The 15,062-nt window shown below is 40.6% G+C and overlaps 1 protein-coding gene and 1 long non-coding RNA gene across 3 annotated transcripts in view; one reads left to right on the top strand and one right to left on the bottom strand.

Moving 5' to 3' along the window:
* Positions 1 to 3,559: 3,559 nt before the first annotated feature.
* LOC138041061 (uncharacterized) lies at positions 3,560 to 6,829 on the bottom strand. 2 transcript variants are annotated; one of them, XR_011130732.1, is made up of 4 exons: positions 6,685 to 6,829; positions 6,456 to 6,530; positions 3,968 to 4,046; positions 3,560 to 3,849 (listed from the first exon to the last, which is right to left on the bottom strand). It is a non-coding gene; the product is annotated as an uncharacterized lncRNA (long non-coding RNA). The 2 variants fall into 2 exon arrangements; XR_011130731.1 differs by having other exon boundaries at positions 3,560 to 4,046.
* Positions 6,830 to 7,617: 788 nt separating this feature from the next.
* LOC138039717 (uncharacterized) overlaps positions 7,618 to 15,062 on the top strand; it is a 29,049-nt gene continuing 21,604 nt past the window's right edge. The window contains exons 1-4 of the mRNA XM_068885565.1: positions 7,618 to 7,807; positions 7,903 to 7,938; positions 9,908 to 10,033; positions 11,226 to 11,252. Coding sequence (XP_068741666.1) covers positions 7,717 to 7,807; positions 7,903 to 7,938; positions 9,908 to 10,033; positions 11,226 to 11,252 — 280 coding nt within the window. The 5' untranslated portion in view covers positions 7,618 to 7,716. The remainder of the gene's footprint in view (positions 7,808 to 7,902; positions 7,939 to 9,907; positions 10,034 to 11,225; positions 11,253 to 15,062) is intronic.

Genomic DNA, 15,062 nt, shown 5'->3' with positions numbered 1-15,062 from the left:
CTTGGAATGTGATTGGCTAATAGCGTGCTGGTAAGCACGCGAGGGCAACAGAGAAAGAAAAGAAAGAAAGATCTGATCTGCTAATCGCCCTTTCTCGCAGTCGGAGACTGAATTACTGAGGGCGCAGCTCAACGAGGTCGGGCCGAAGGAGCTGTGCTGCCTGCTAGGCGCTCGGCCCCTTAACACGACCCATGTATGACCTCGGAGCACAGCACCACAGCCTGATGGAATAGGCCGGGAGTCGATTTTGAGGAGGGAGGAAAACCGGAGTACCCGGAGAAAAACCCTCGGAGTCAGATTGAGATCGACTGAAACTCAACCCACATACGACCCGAGGCCCGCCTCTGTGAACCTGGGTCACAGAGGTGGGAGGCACGGTTGATGACCACTAAACCACAGTTACTCATAAACGCAGATATGTAAGGAAAACATAAAATTTGAAGAAAACGTATTCAGACGAGCGTGTTACTATCCAGAGGAAGAAACTTCCAACAAAACGACGACTTTCAAACAAACAGGAAAAAAAAACCAAGTAATTTACCGATCTTCGTCGGTCTGTATGGGAAAAAAACTGTGGCGTCGTCTAAAGTATGGCTCTCGCCCTTCGTCATCGGGCATGGTTTTTTACCCGGCATACGGACCGCCCTTCCTGTAAATAACATATTTTATTGCTTCTACAGGAACTGAAACTTTATAGCACAAAATTGTTATTTGTACTGAGTATTAAGAATTTTAGTTGCACGCAAGACAAGCTGTGGGAAACAGTTTCTCCCCTTGAAGGATGCGTTCTTATACGTCATCAGTACCCAAGAATTCCTTGAAGGCGTTAGATAATAAGCCGTCACCATTTATTCCGTAGGCACCTAATTTTGACAAATCGAAAGTTTATCAGGTTATACAAACAATTTTAGCAATACTATATCACGTTACTTTATATACGCACTGGCAGCGTCGGACTTAATGCGAGAATGCCTCCTGAAAATTTTTGTTGTTTGGTGAGCTTCAATCAAATTCGATCCTTATTTTTTCCAAGAGAGCCCCAACCCTAAAACGAAATGATGTTGTTAGGGTATTATTTGAATGGAACGTGCTACTTTTAACCAATAAAATAAACGACCAGCCCAAGTTAAATAGGATGCAGCGAGGGCATAAGATGACTATATTTATTTACCTAAGTTTTATCACGAATATTTGATCTGAGATCTGATCTACTGGTTGGACGACCTTTTATAAGCTCGCATGTCTGAAATTAGCTTAGAAGGAAACTGCTGCTTGGATCTATCTTAAGCTTATTAGCCAGTGGCGACCGACTGCTTCAGACAGCTTAAATTAATCTTCTTTAAGACCTACATGTAGTTAACTTTCGTCACAAAAAAACACACTTATTTAACTGTTAAACAAAGTTCTTTTATTTAAATGAGACTCGCGCAGTTGAGTTGAGAAAAATGACAATTACCTCTCCAAATTTAAACATCACAGGCTTTTGTACGCTCACTATCGTTTCAAGCCGTTTCAAGAACGTACGATTCTTTGGTCTGCTGGGAAATCACCGATGTGCAAGGCTTTCAGGTTGAGTACAATGGATTTGTTAACAACCGAGAAGTGTTAGCATCAGGGTTTAACTCGCTTTACGATGTCATTACTTACGACAACGGTGATTCGTTTTGTCGTTACACTCAGTTTTGAAAATTGATCACCATATTCCATCGTAATTTCCTTGCGAAAAAATAATTCTCAATTTTTAAAATAAAATCTGTTAATTGAACTTCACAGAAGCGAATGATACTTGTGTGAACTTTTGCGACGGAGGTCTACACTACTTTGCGAAATTTTGCCTGTGTGCACGAGCTCAACCAACCCTCTTGTTATTTCATAACAAGCTTGGTGGCCTCTAGCCTGCGAACGCAAATACGCCGGAAATACGCCTGCGTTCGCAGACTAGGTGGCCTCAGTGTTTGTAACAGTGATCCGTAACTTAGTTTGGGAACGAGCAGGGCGCTGACTGAAATAATCGTGACCTGGATGTGCAGTTGCCACATCACCATCAAATGCGGTCATTTCCACTCCGTTTGAAAATCCTATGCACAATATGAAATAAGGAATTTCGTTCCCATATTTTGAGAACTAGTTTTGAAACCAGATCATTCCAGCCAGTCATAAAATTTGTTGCTTTTGCATAATAAATTGTTTCCCGTGGTAGTGACAAATCCAATACTTTGCCTAGTCTTGGTACCCAACCTCTCTCAGGGTCTCTCTTCTTCTTTGAAACGAGAGTGAGAGAGATCGTAGCATGGTCTGGTGACGAGTGAAAGCCTGGTCGACGTAGTCTCTCGTCGGGCAGAAGAGATACCCTGCGATCAAGGACGACAAAAGGAGACGTCCCCTCCCAAAAAAATCAATAGAGCAATAATTCGTCTAACTCAATGTTGAATGTGAGAATGATATAAACACATGAGAAGTGAAATGATGGTAGAACCAACTGGGAACTCGGAAAAATCCGAGCCCCAGATGGGATTCGAACCCACGACCCTCCGTGATCTAGTCGGATGCTCTAACCACTGAGCTACTGGAGACTCTATGGCGAGCAAGGGTGAAATGTGGGTATTGACTCGAGCTGCATCACGCAGCTACAGAGTCAAATGACTGACAGCATAGCTGGGTTTGAATCCCATCTGGGGCTCGGAGTTTTCCGAGTTCCCAGTTGGTTCTACCATCATTTCATAACTCAATGTTGTACCCAATTCAAATCTCTCGGGGTTAAGATTCTTTGTGTAATGCATTTACACAGGAGCCCCGCCATTACCCTGAGCCTCCATCTTCCGGACCATATTAACCCTCTGAGTAAACCCTTTCCCGTATCTTTCTATTTTTAAACGCACCTCGCAGGGAGGGCTTTAGTGGGTGTTTTCACAGTAGTCAATCATAAGAGACCTATGATCAGGCATTTATTACGTCACATACGTATTTGACGTATGTGAACGACTTCACGCATGTTCTCAGTCACATACGTCAAAATATAGTAGTTCTAATTAAAATTAGAGAGATACAGGAGAGGGTTGACTCATGCGTACAATACAGATGGAAGCTCTGGGTAATGGCCTCCTGATTTGCATGATAATGTACATTCAAATTTAAATGATATGGAAATGCTTGGAAAAAAACGTTTTAAATTTTGAATTGTATAAATCCGCCGGCAGAGCGGTACCGCGACTTTCAAGTCAAGCCCTTAATTAAACCATTCGCCCTATCTCATAGTACCATATTCACAAATGACGGCTAATAAATTACTCTTTTGTTTATGTGCTAATTACATTGGAATGCTACAAGCAACTGGGCTATCTCCGCGCGATACCGAGGTACTATTTTGGTTGTTAAGAGCGTCTGGCTCGTTACGCCGGTATGCCAATGGAGGAAAAATTAGGTTTCATGGTAATACTGAGTTAATAATATAACTGACTCCTTGCCGCATTTTTTTTTCATGAACTTACGTTGACTCTCTGTTGACCGACAAAACAGCTTCATCGAAACTCTCAAAATTTGACGGATAAGGATTTTTATTTTATAAAGCGTCCTTTCCTACAAACAATGTTTGAAAACACTCCGAGTTTTGCTTTTGCTTTTTGGTAACCAAATACTTGAGTTGCCGTGGGTCACGCGAAGCTTAAGTCACAACTCCCCGCTTATGCACTAGTCAGTGGAAAGCCCCGCACCCCCATACCCGGGGAATACCGGGGCATTAGACCAGGCCTGCCTTCTAAATGAAGCAAATTCCCCGCTATGCGGGGCAGTTTTGTACGTCAAAACCAAACTTTTCTCCCCTGCACCCGGGACAATACAGTACTTCCAAACCTATAAAGCAATGTTGACCAAAATCAATATACTTCAAGAATTTTACCTCAAATTCAACTTTGACAAACATGAAAATCAACAATGCAGTCCATTTCTCATTAAGCGCAAATAAATCTACCTTAAGTTACAGATTTGGCATTCCAAACTTTACAATCTCTCCAAAAACAGTAATATTAATCACTGGGTTTAGCACAGCCCTGTAAATGGCAATAAAAAATACCAAAACCATTAAAAATAACAACAACGTAAGTCCAAACATGCATTTGACGAGCAACTTAATCTGACAATATTCCAGTTATTTCCTTTCTTTGCATGAGCATACCCATTCTCAAGTACACTCGACCGACTACAACGGTTCACTATCACAACAATTCTCAAAGAGCTACACAAATTTCACTAACGAAATGGCTTATTACCAAATTTTATGGCCTCATAATCCAGCTACATTTTGCAAATAACCAAGAGATTACCAAGGTAAGAGAGTAAATCCCCTATATGGAGCGTTTTCAGTCAGGTGACCAGCAGCCATATTGGATTACTGAACAAAAGAAAGGCGTGAGATTTTTACTGGAATGCCTATGGCAAACCCAGTCGAGGTCTGCATTTTGTTTGTTTGTTTTCTTTTTTTTTTTTTTTCTTTTTTTAGTTTTTTTTTTCCGTGTCGGTAAAAGTCTTGCCTGTCACTCCCCTGGTAAGTGGTGTCTTTTTGCATAGAGCCTTCTGTGCGTATTTTCTTAGGATCGAGAGGGTAGTGGAACTGCGTAGATTTCTCTGGTGGACACAGGAGAATAATTAACTTAGCCTGCAAAGGCGTCGAAAGTCATGTAACGCGAATGGCGTTTTAGTGGGTCCTTAAACAAAATATACCCTTATGGAACTCAATAATGGAAAGTCAGTTGGATAAACTAGGCAGGAATCTCAAAAGCGACGAGTACTGGACTTCGACAACAACCTATCGCCCGTCGAGACGAAATCAAAGTGAGCTGTATTTACCTGAAGTACATGGTAATTTGACACGATTGAGTTTCTTGTCTTCACGCACGCAATGAAATAGGAAGAGGTTTTCGCCTCTAAGAGCAAATATTTTGTTTGTTTCAATAAATTTTTCGCTGGAAAAGGATTCTGTGGTATTTTCTGCCTTTGTGGATTATAATATCATGTTGTGTATTGAATTTTCGAGCTGACGGTTGAAATGTGATATGGGAGAAGTTTTTTAGTATTGCTCTGTAAGCTGGAAGGGTTCACAGGCAACCCAGTGTACCCTCACGGAGGGTCTAGTTATCCTAGGAGTGCTGGGATTTTTGAAGACGACCCGATCATTTTCGAAGATTTCCGAAGACGTCCGAAGTCTTTCGAAGACGTTTAAATGCGTATGAACGCGAGCTCGCTCCCAGTGCTTTTCACTTCAAAAATCAGAGATCGCGAGGAAGGTATTGTCATTTATTTATTTTACACATGGTTTTCGTTCCTTACATGGGTCTGAGTTAACATATTTTTGGAAATTGTGTCAAGCAAGATGGCAACAACTCACATTTTCCAATCAGGCGTGAGAAATTGGCCCACAAGCGTTAGCCGGCGTGAGATCGAAGTTTTCAACCCGCAGGCGTGAGAGTTGGCAGGTGTAAAGACAGTATTTGCATACAAACAGAGTTCAAATCCCAGAGGATTAGCTTGATACACCATCATGGTCGCCATTCCTTTGTTTTGGAACACTAACATGGCCGCCGTGACGTCATGTGAAAACGCGCTATAGGCCTTATGCCCAAGGTAATCCCTCTAAAGTTATTTTTAGACATGGTGCCCAGTTCTTCCGAGGATTTTACTCGCGCGATGCATGGACTGCCTAAGCAATTTTCTCGAAAACTACCTGACAGAAATGTTTTCTGCACTTTCAGCTGTCTTTTTGTACGGCTGGGCCTTCGTTTGCTTTGTGCTTTTGGCTGTTCATTATTTTGCCGTTTATTTGGTTTTAGGGAATTTAATAAGCAAACCTCAACGGTAACGACAACGAGTAGAATGCCTGTGTAGGCGAGGGTTATAATTCTGTTCATTTCATTGCCGTTCTTTACTAAACAACAACGTGAAATGACCACATTCTGCATCCCCGTCTAAGCCCCGCTCAAGTTCCCCGCTCCCCGATACTTGCGCCTAATTCTGTCGAAAACCCCGCGTACCGTGGCAAAAGTGACGGTCCAAAACCGCTGAATTACCCCGCTAATGCCCCGCATTCCCCGGGTATGGGGGTGCGGGGCTTTCCACTGACTAGTGCATTAGAGAGATTTAGCATCGCGTTTCCGTGAAACGGGAAACGTCTCTATTTTACGTGAAACGTGAACGCCAAGCCGGCGTTTCCCGTTTCACGTAAACGTGATGATAAATCTCTCTATTATGAATACAACCTAGCGCGAAATTTTGATTACATATGTGCGAGTCTAGAAGTAATTTCAACGAAGGACACTCTGTGCCTGAATTGTCGGTTTCTCGTAATAAAAAGGGAAATTGATGGATTCTCGCGATTTAGCGTTTCAGTTAGCTGATTTGGCGCAAAAAGGTTGGGCGTGCGCTGTTTCATGTAAGGACAAAATCATTGATAAGGGATTGTTTACCTTCAGGACGATGATTCTGACAAATCCTCCTGAGCCTGAAGTCCTTTTTCCAAATGAAAGAGATACTCAGGCCTCCTGACAAAGAACCATAACCCTGATAATAATCTCGATGATAATAATATCAATTCTGCTTGTTATCTACAAAGATCTATGGCTTGATTAAATGATGGGTCATTCTAACGTTCAAAAAGCCGTCACAAGAAAAATAGGCAATATCTTAGAGCCTTACCAATTTACACAAGTGTCATTGAAGTAGTCAAGTATCAGCAGAACATAAATATTTTCACTTTTCATTCTTATCCTGAAAATTTTTCGAATAACAAAATTTTTGAATTGTAAAAAGGAAACTAGTCCAACTCAGTATTTAACCGTGGAGACATTCAATTCCACCAAACAACATCATTGCCACCGCGGCTTCTCCGGCGACTCACCCGTTTATTTCTTTGACAATTATGAGGCTAGTGTTGCCCTTTAGTTTGCGGAATGTAAAAAACACAGCAACGTTAATATGACGTGTACGTTCCTACACATAAAACAAACAAGTTAAAAGGTGACATGCCTCAGGTAATATCAAAGGATGGGCGACAGATGCTCCGTGGAGACGAGGTTATTTAGCTACATTTGTATAGACTTGGTCCCGGTTTTCAGACAGTTAGAAAAACTACATCATTTCTGCAAAAGCAAAAAGGTCCGGTTGAAAGAAATTGTCTTCAGACAGAAAAAGCACTATTTTGCAAAATAGCACAGAGGACCAAAATACACAGATTTTAATCATGTATGAAGAGGTGAATGTTTACTCTATACAATGAAAGCTTTTTTAAAAAAAGTAATTAAAGCTTGACTACTAAATGTAAAATCAATAACGTTTGAAATTCCTTTCGGGTAGCTAAGGGCTCTAATCGCTACACGGTAGGCTGCATGTATTTGGTCTCAATTCATAGTGATTTATTTATGCTAGCAGTACTTCAATATAGGCTGATAAAGGTGTAACAATTAGGAACAAATATCAGTCATCGTTGATAAAGCAAGTTAAAGTGGGTGACAGAGTGAGACAAAAGAATTTAGAAATACATTTATACTCAGTATTATTCCACACCCACTTATTTTGATAGGTTCAAAAACACAATAGTTTTTGTGTTAAAAACGATTGGGCGACAATTCTCCAAAGCATTTTGTTGAGACCATTTCAGATAAGCTCCTATAAAAGAGCAGCCGTTAGTTCTCCGCAGGCAAATTAGAATATTTTTCCCGGGCATCAAACATGACTCCAATTTGCGTATTTATCGCGATTCTATGCATCCCTCACTGCAGTGGGAGGTACTTCGCTGATCGTATTTTTCGTCCCAAACCCAGTAAGTGTTTCAGGAATGCTCTCACTAAAGACTCGAATTACTTTCCTCAGTGTTGATTATTATGAATTTTATGCATGTCTTTGACTTGCTTGCAGGAATGCCTTTACAAGACATTGCACAGTCCGATGCAGGTAACGTATGACATTCCGTCGTTGAATAATTCTTGTGAAAACTCAAATCAACAAGTATTTTGAAAATTTGGGTATTTTTTTAGGGGGCGCAAGTCTTTTTTTCATGAAATTAGCTGAACTACTACTATTTTGCTTTGCCTGCCATTTTGTTGACAATAGTGTCTTCATCGAGGGGCTCTTCGTTCCTGTGTAATTTTCATAATTTTCATGTAAAGAGGAAGCAAGTCTAATTACGAAATTAAAATGCTGATCTGAAAGACGAAAACAACAAACCCTTTTTGGACAAATAATATTTTGTATTAATCATTAGACCGGCACATGTGCAGCAAAACGCGCGCAAAGTTCAAAACTGCAAACCCTCTGGCCTTACACCTTTACTCATAAATAGCGGCCATGAATCACTCCACTGTCTTTGTAATAATTGAACTAACCTGCGTCGCTTTCCAAAAAAATGTGGATTTTGCATATCCATCCTAACAAGCTAGCTGAGATAACTATCACGAGGACAAACGAAAATTACGTGAATGGATGGTCCATGCATTCCCCAATCCTCAATCCTGAATGACCCACTCTGTACGGGTGTACAATTATATTTTATCTATTAAAAATACAGGAGGATATTTTCTTTCTAATTAGCCCAGCTACACTTAGTGCTTATCCCAGCTAAATGTGAAATCCCGCGCTAAATATGTTATTGAGATAATAAAGGAAAACCTCACTAATTACCTTTTGTTTTGGTGATACGGCTGAATTAACACTTTGAATAATTTTAAATAAACTAGTTAAATTATCTTGATTTCAAACCGGTGAAAAGAAGAATACTATATATTTTTTTCTCCAAATTATCCGTTCATTGCAGTCAAATTAGCTTTACGTAATGCCTTAAAACCTCAAAACGGACAATGGTCACAAATCTCCAAGACACGAATGTCCATAAATGATGTAAAGTTAATTTATGCTGAAACGCATAAATATAATAGTTAAATTAATTATATTTAACATTAAGTTCGTTAGAAATAGCAATATTCAGAGATGTTAAATGTCTTTTTCCATGACTCTTTTTTCCCGTGTTTTTTTCCGGGCTGGTTGTATTTAGACACCGCTAATTTTCAACTCTTTGGAAAAAAAGATAACTGGTAGCGGCTTCAATTGTGACTGGGGAAAGCGGGCCTAGCTAATATTCTTACTACTCCTGGGGGAATAGTAGAGTTATTAAATTTTCAAGCTCGGTTAATACATTTCTCGTGCTCTGATTGGTTCACTCAATCTCGGTTATCAGCTCATATACCTTCTTTTGACCTTATATGGCAATTGATTCACTACCAATGACTGCACATCTAGGCAACTCTCGGTACGGTGTCACTTATTCACAGCATTTTCGGTAATGACTTGAACGGCCAGTGAAACTACAGCATTGTCCACAATGAGATAAATTTATTTAATAAACAATAATATGACTTAATCAAAGAGGGTAACAGATGTAAAATGATTAACACAGTGGTTTTCTTTCCGCGGGCCTCCTGCATGCTGAACACTAACTTGTAAGAATTCCAACTTGAAGGTGGCAGACCAGTTAATCTTTTTGAGTAAAGCGAAATTCAGAAGTTGATGGGGATACCAAATTGGTCATCAGAGGACTGCAAGTCCAGCGCCCTCTCGCTCTAGCGCTTGTTAGCGAGTGGCGTTATAGGCGGGGGCGTTTTCATTCAAGGAAACTCGATGCAAGTTAGAGTTTGGAGCTGCTTCCAACTGAGTTGCTGCGTAGCTCAGTTGGTGGAACATTGTATCGGCATCGAATTTTTCAGCTGTGTATAAAAGACAATCGCTTATAATTGTCCAGATAAGTGCCAGGATCACTTCTCCCTTTCTTTTATAATCCGTACTTCAAGTATATACATTTACGTCATTCAATATCGACTTTGTTGTGATGTGGCAAGGAGTGTACATTATTCGTGATCTTACATCGTAGGTTGTGTTGATGACAAAAACTATGCAGACGGATGCCGTCAGCAGGCTGCGATTGCAAACTATTGCATGCACCATGAGACTTTTATGAGGAAACACTGCCCACTGTCCTGCAAATTTTGCTCACAAGGTAAGATATATATTGGACGTTCAAGAATGATGTATTATGTAATGGCGCTTTTAGTTAAAACTATCGGTTATTCGTGATTTTACTTTTTGGAATTCAGCCATCAAAAATCTAGATTTTCGGGAATTTTCTACTCTTCTTCAAAAACAGACCGCGTTCTCAAAAAGCAATTATGCCGACATGTAACTGTGGACGGGTGGCGGGACCCTCGAATCTCATTCATCATGTGCTCAGTCCTACCAAAACATTTCATTTCTTAAACCTTCCACAACAAAGTTGACCTTAAATACCAACAAACGAACAAACATGAACTTCCTTGATCAAGTTTATCAAGGAAGAGAGTATCGTGCATACTTTGTAATGTACTGCCGTGCGGCCATGTTGGTGTCCCCAACTAATCCTCCGGGAATTGAATTATATTATCATGCAAACGTTTTCTTTTGCTTCGGTGGAAAAACAATGTTACTGATCACGTGAGTGAAACTCTCTATTCCTACTATATTTCTCACAGTTCATTGGTTCAGACAGTCCGTCAACTGTCAGTTGAACTCCGTTCCCTCATTCGTTTTCCCGTTGGTTCGTTTGCCGTTCGTTCATTCAATACCATCACAGACCAGGTCCTTGTCCTCGGTGAAGCTGTCACTCGTCAATTGCAGGGAAATTGAGGCTCGGAGTGTTATTGTTGGTTGAAATAACATGAAACAGAGTAATGGTTCATAGTTCATTGAATAAACGAAACGGCAAAGAAAACAAAATATTATCATTTACCTTAGCCTGCGCAGCAAGCGTTCCTGTTCGACTAGCCTGCGTTGCAAGCGTTCCCGTTCGATTGAAGAACTTTGAAACGATTTTCCGCAAACTGGCCGCGCGAAAGTTGGGGCAAGAGACTAACTTTCGCGCTGCCAGTTTGCGGAAAATCGTTTCGAAGCTCTTCTGTCGAATAGGAACGCTTCTACGCAGGCTACATTTACCTGAAAACCTGAAAACTAAATGAGCAACGAAACTAAGTCACGATTGGTTATCGTTTTGCTCTCGTGCATGAGTTGAGCTAAAAAAGGCCCGAGATTTCAGATCATACACTGAGTTCAGCAATACATTACCGAGACAATCGAAAATTTGTTTCGACAAACATTAAAATAGTCCAAAGATGATGTTCTGTTACAAACTGTTTACCAAAATGGGTCCTTTTTTGCAGAAACTGCGAAGCCTCCCGCTCCAGCAGGTAAGCTTACGGTGATTGCTGTTGTGTTAAGGCCCTCAAAGGGTAGGGCCTGTTTATATGGTTAGAGCCAGCCCTCCTTCCCGAGACAACTTTATCGAGCCTTTATACGAGAATTGCGTGACCGAGACAAAGTTGCACTACTTGATTATGCGTATCTTTTAAGGCGCATCTTCAAAAAATACGTATCATCATTTGCCGGCCCTTCTTTCTAGTTCGAAATTTTTAAGTATAGTTGCGTTTTCACATTCGGAAAATGGACTGCCAATCTTAACGGAGCAGTAATGTGTAGTTTAAATAAAAGGCTGTCTTTGACTCAAGAGTTTCCGTTGTATTCATGACCGTGGTGAGAATTTTGGAGGGAAAAATCCTTTCATTCGAAAGCAAACGCTAGCAACACTTACGCGTGCGCATTTACAGCGGTTATCAGTAACACGCGCCCCTCAACGACATTTTTTCATTTTCGAAAATAAAATTTAGGTGGATGTCAATCAAATTGTTTCCATGACGAATTCAACTTCCGCCAAGAGAACAGGAGTATCGTCATGGAAACATTTGATTGACGTCCACCTAAATTTTACCGCTTTCGAAATATGAAAAAATATCGTTGAGGGGGCGTGTAACTGATAACCGCTGTAAGATTTTGCTGCCTCGTCTCGGGTGGTCGAGCCGAACTATTTACATGTCTCACCCACCTCATTTAACGGCTGATAGAATTTTTTAAACAAACGAGGGGAAAATATCTCGCCCTGACTCGGGGGAAGGGTTGTCTTGGGTACCCGAGACCATATAAACAGGGCCTTACTCGCGTTATCAGCGAATAGAGTCCCTTATTGAATGGCATACTTCGATTCTGAGAACCATAGTATTTCTCTGTAAAGATAAGTAGAGAAAAACCACAGTGGTTGATCTGTAAAAACCCCGACGCACCTTGCAGGAGAGTAGATGAAGAAAGCCTGGTCGATTAGTTATGTCTGGCTAATTTGTTTTATCTTGAACTCCGACGTTTAACTTCCACAAATTAAAAGACTACTGAGAAGATTAAACTGGTCCCTTTAATTTTCAAGTGATCGAAAAATTTTCCCAGTGTTTGCATATGCGGATTTTCGTAATTAATGCATCAATAGCACAGAGACTATCAACGTCAATCATGGTACTCGCGTTCAGCTTTCGGTGTACGTTCTTGTTTTTCATGGACCCATTGAAAGTGATATTACTAGTACACCCTGAGTAATGATGTTAAAAGTGTTGATTATTGTGAGGTATTAGTGGGTATTCTCTCACAAATACAACGAAGAAAATAAGCAAAAAGATTTTGCTCAGCTGCGCCAATGAAAGTACAACTCTGCTCGCAGTTTAGTCTAATTAAAGAAGTGCTCAATGTTTGCGAATCTTATATAGGTCACCGTCCCCCTATACAGGTATGTGCCCGCGCCCGATAGGGTAGGGTTTTTGATGTGCTCAGTCCTTAAACAAGGTCACTGCTAACGTATTCTCGGAAAAAAAAACTTCGCTGTTTGCATGTACTTGCAAAAACCATTCGATTCCCTTCAAAGGGCCGAGAGTGGTCAATTGCTATTAATGATCAGTTTTCGCAACGCATAAATAAATTTCAACAATTCATTCAGCTATGAAAAATATTTTAGTTTGTGCTGATGACCGTAAACTATGCGGCCGGTTGCCTCAGTCAAGCTGACGATATCTATTGTCGTGACCAAACGGCTTTATAATGGTGCATTGCCCAAAGCCTTGCGAATTTTTCTAAGAAGTTTAAAGATATGATGGAAAGGTATCCAAGCGTTTAGTTTGAGATGGTGGTTGGTGGATTTACAAGTTAATTGTTGCTCTTGGCTCAAATCCCGTTCTGACCGAGGACGACAGAACTGGACAACGTTGCCTCCTGGGTGCCATCTACGCTCATTTTATTTTCGTTGGCATTGTTTTTAACGCTGGGTAAGCGATTTTACAATACCAAATGAAGCGTCAAGTAGAATCTCGACCAAAGAAACGTAACTGACCAAGCCCAGGCATACCTTAAAGACTGTACAGATCCGAATCCACTTTAACATCGCAGCGAAATACCCCAATTCGCTATTTTCACAAATCCCATAATACAGTTTAATTTGGGGGGTTATTTGCATTAAAACAATGGATATCCAGTTCACTGAAGCATGATACAGTCTCAACAGTAAATGACTTGTATTGTTTTCATGCAAAGAACCCCCAAAACGTATTGCATTATGGGAATGGGAAGTAGCAAATCGAGTCGTTAGCTACAAACAATAGCCCACTTTCGATATATTAAAATTCAGTCCTAAACAAAAAGCATCATCTCGAGGCTCTGGGGAATAAACTCATACAAACTTTTTATATCTATTTCCCGGAGCCTCGAGATGATGCCTTTCGTTTAGGACTGAATTTTAATATATCGAAATTGATCTATTCAAACCGGCAAAAGTCGAATCACTACACACTTTTTTTATAAGAATGTTCAGTCTGAGATATACCAAAATTTTAAGAACATACTAAGATTTTACCCAAGGCTGAGAGTCAATTAAGAACGTCTTTACTTTGCCCATTTGGTGTATGTAATACTGTAGTCCAAAAGGACAATTGACTCAAATACTTAGGGACGCTTTATAGCGTGAACAATGTGGTTTTCGCATTGCATAATTCACTGAAGAACAACTCAGTTTGTAGTCGAACCTACCACACCACACTTACTACACCACACGAACCATACACGTTGAAACTTTTAGCTGAAACTTGTGTGCAACTGCGATGCCAAACATATTTCAGGAGGTATTACACCGTGTAACATGGTCGGTCTCGTGAAACTTTTTTGAACTTTCGTTGCGAGACAAGTTTCACGAAAGTAGAACCGCTTTCTACTTCTGCAACTGTCGTAGCAATCGCAGTGGTGATAAAAACTGGAGTTTCACCGCGTAACACCACTTCGTGAAACTGGTCTCGCTCGGTCCTGTTACGCTACGCTGCGTAAGCCAATCAACATTTCGAGACCAGTTTCAACGTTCCCGAACAAGTTTCGACCTTCTATGTTACACCGTGCAACGCCTGCTGAAACTTTTTTTGCAGCGCCGTTGCACATAAGTTTCAGCTAAAAGTTTCAAAGTGTAACAGCGGCTTTAAGGGGAAAGTTCCTCTAAATTACTAAAACTTTTCCCCAGGAATTCGTAAATAATTGCCGTTTTGTCCAGTTCCCTGTAAAAGTGTGACAACAGCACTTTGAAGTTGCCTCTTTCGTGACTTGGAGAGCGCCATGGATATGACGTGTTATGAGGTAGCAACAGTCAACAAACGTGTTCAACCTTACCAAGTTCTTCGTTCCCCGATCACTTTCTCAATGTTGTGTGACCTTTCTGCTCCAAGAAATTCAAATGTAAGATGAACTATGGTAAACGGTCTTGTGGTAGCTAGTAGGCCAAGTAGGCCATAAGTGCGACAGAAACTAAAGTCACTTAATACTTGTAGATTCTCTTGTCAATGAAATTAAACTAGGTGGCAAAAATCAGCCAGAGCAAATATTCGACAAGCGTACCTTCTTTTCTTTTACACTTTCTTTCTTCTGCGACAGCGACAGCCGTCTTTGATGCTTCAGCAAACGTATTTGTTTCGCCGACGAAACTTTCAGATGTTGCTCAATACACATATAGCAAGGCTTTTTCACAGCAAACAATTACCGCTGTTGGGGTTTTACGCTTTCGAGGGGGGATGAAACTAGACACGTGTCTAGACTTAGAACACATTAAAAAAAACCAGAATATTCCACCGGAAAATGAAAATTTAAAGAAA

This window comes from Montipora capricornis, chromosome 3 (genome assembly GCF_036669925.1).
Source record: "Montipora capricornis isolate CH-2021 chromosome 3, ASM3666992v2, whole genome shotgun sequence".
NCBI classification, from domain to species: domain Eukaryota; kingdom Metazoa; phylum Cnidaria; class Anthozoa; order Scleractinia; family Acroporidae; genus Montipora; species Montipora capricornis.
Note: the sequence above shows the minus strand (reverse complement) of the source record. Positions and strands in the feature narration are given on the sequence as shown.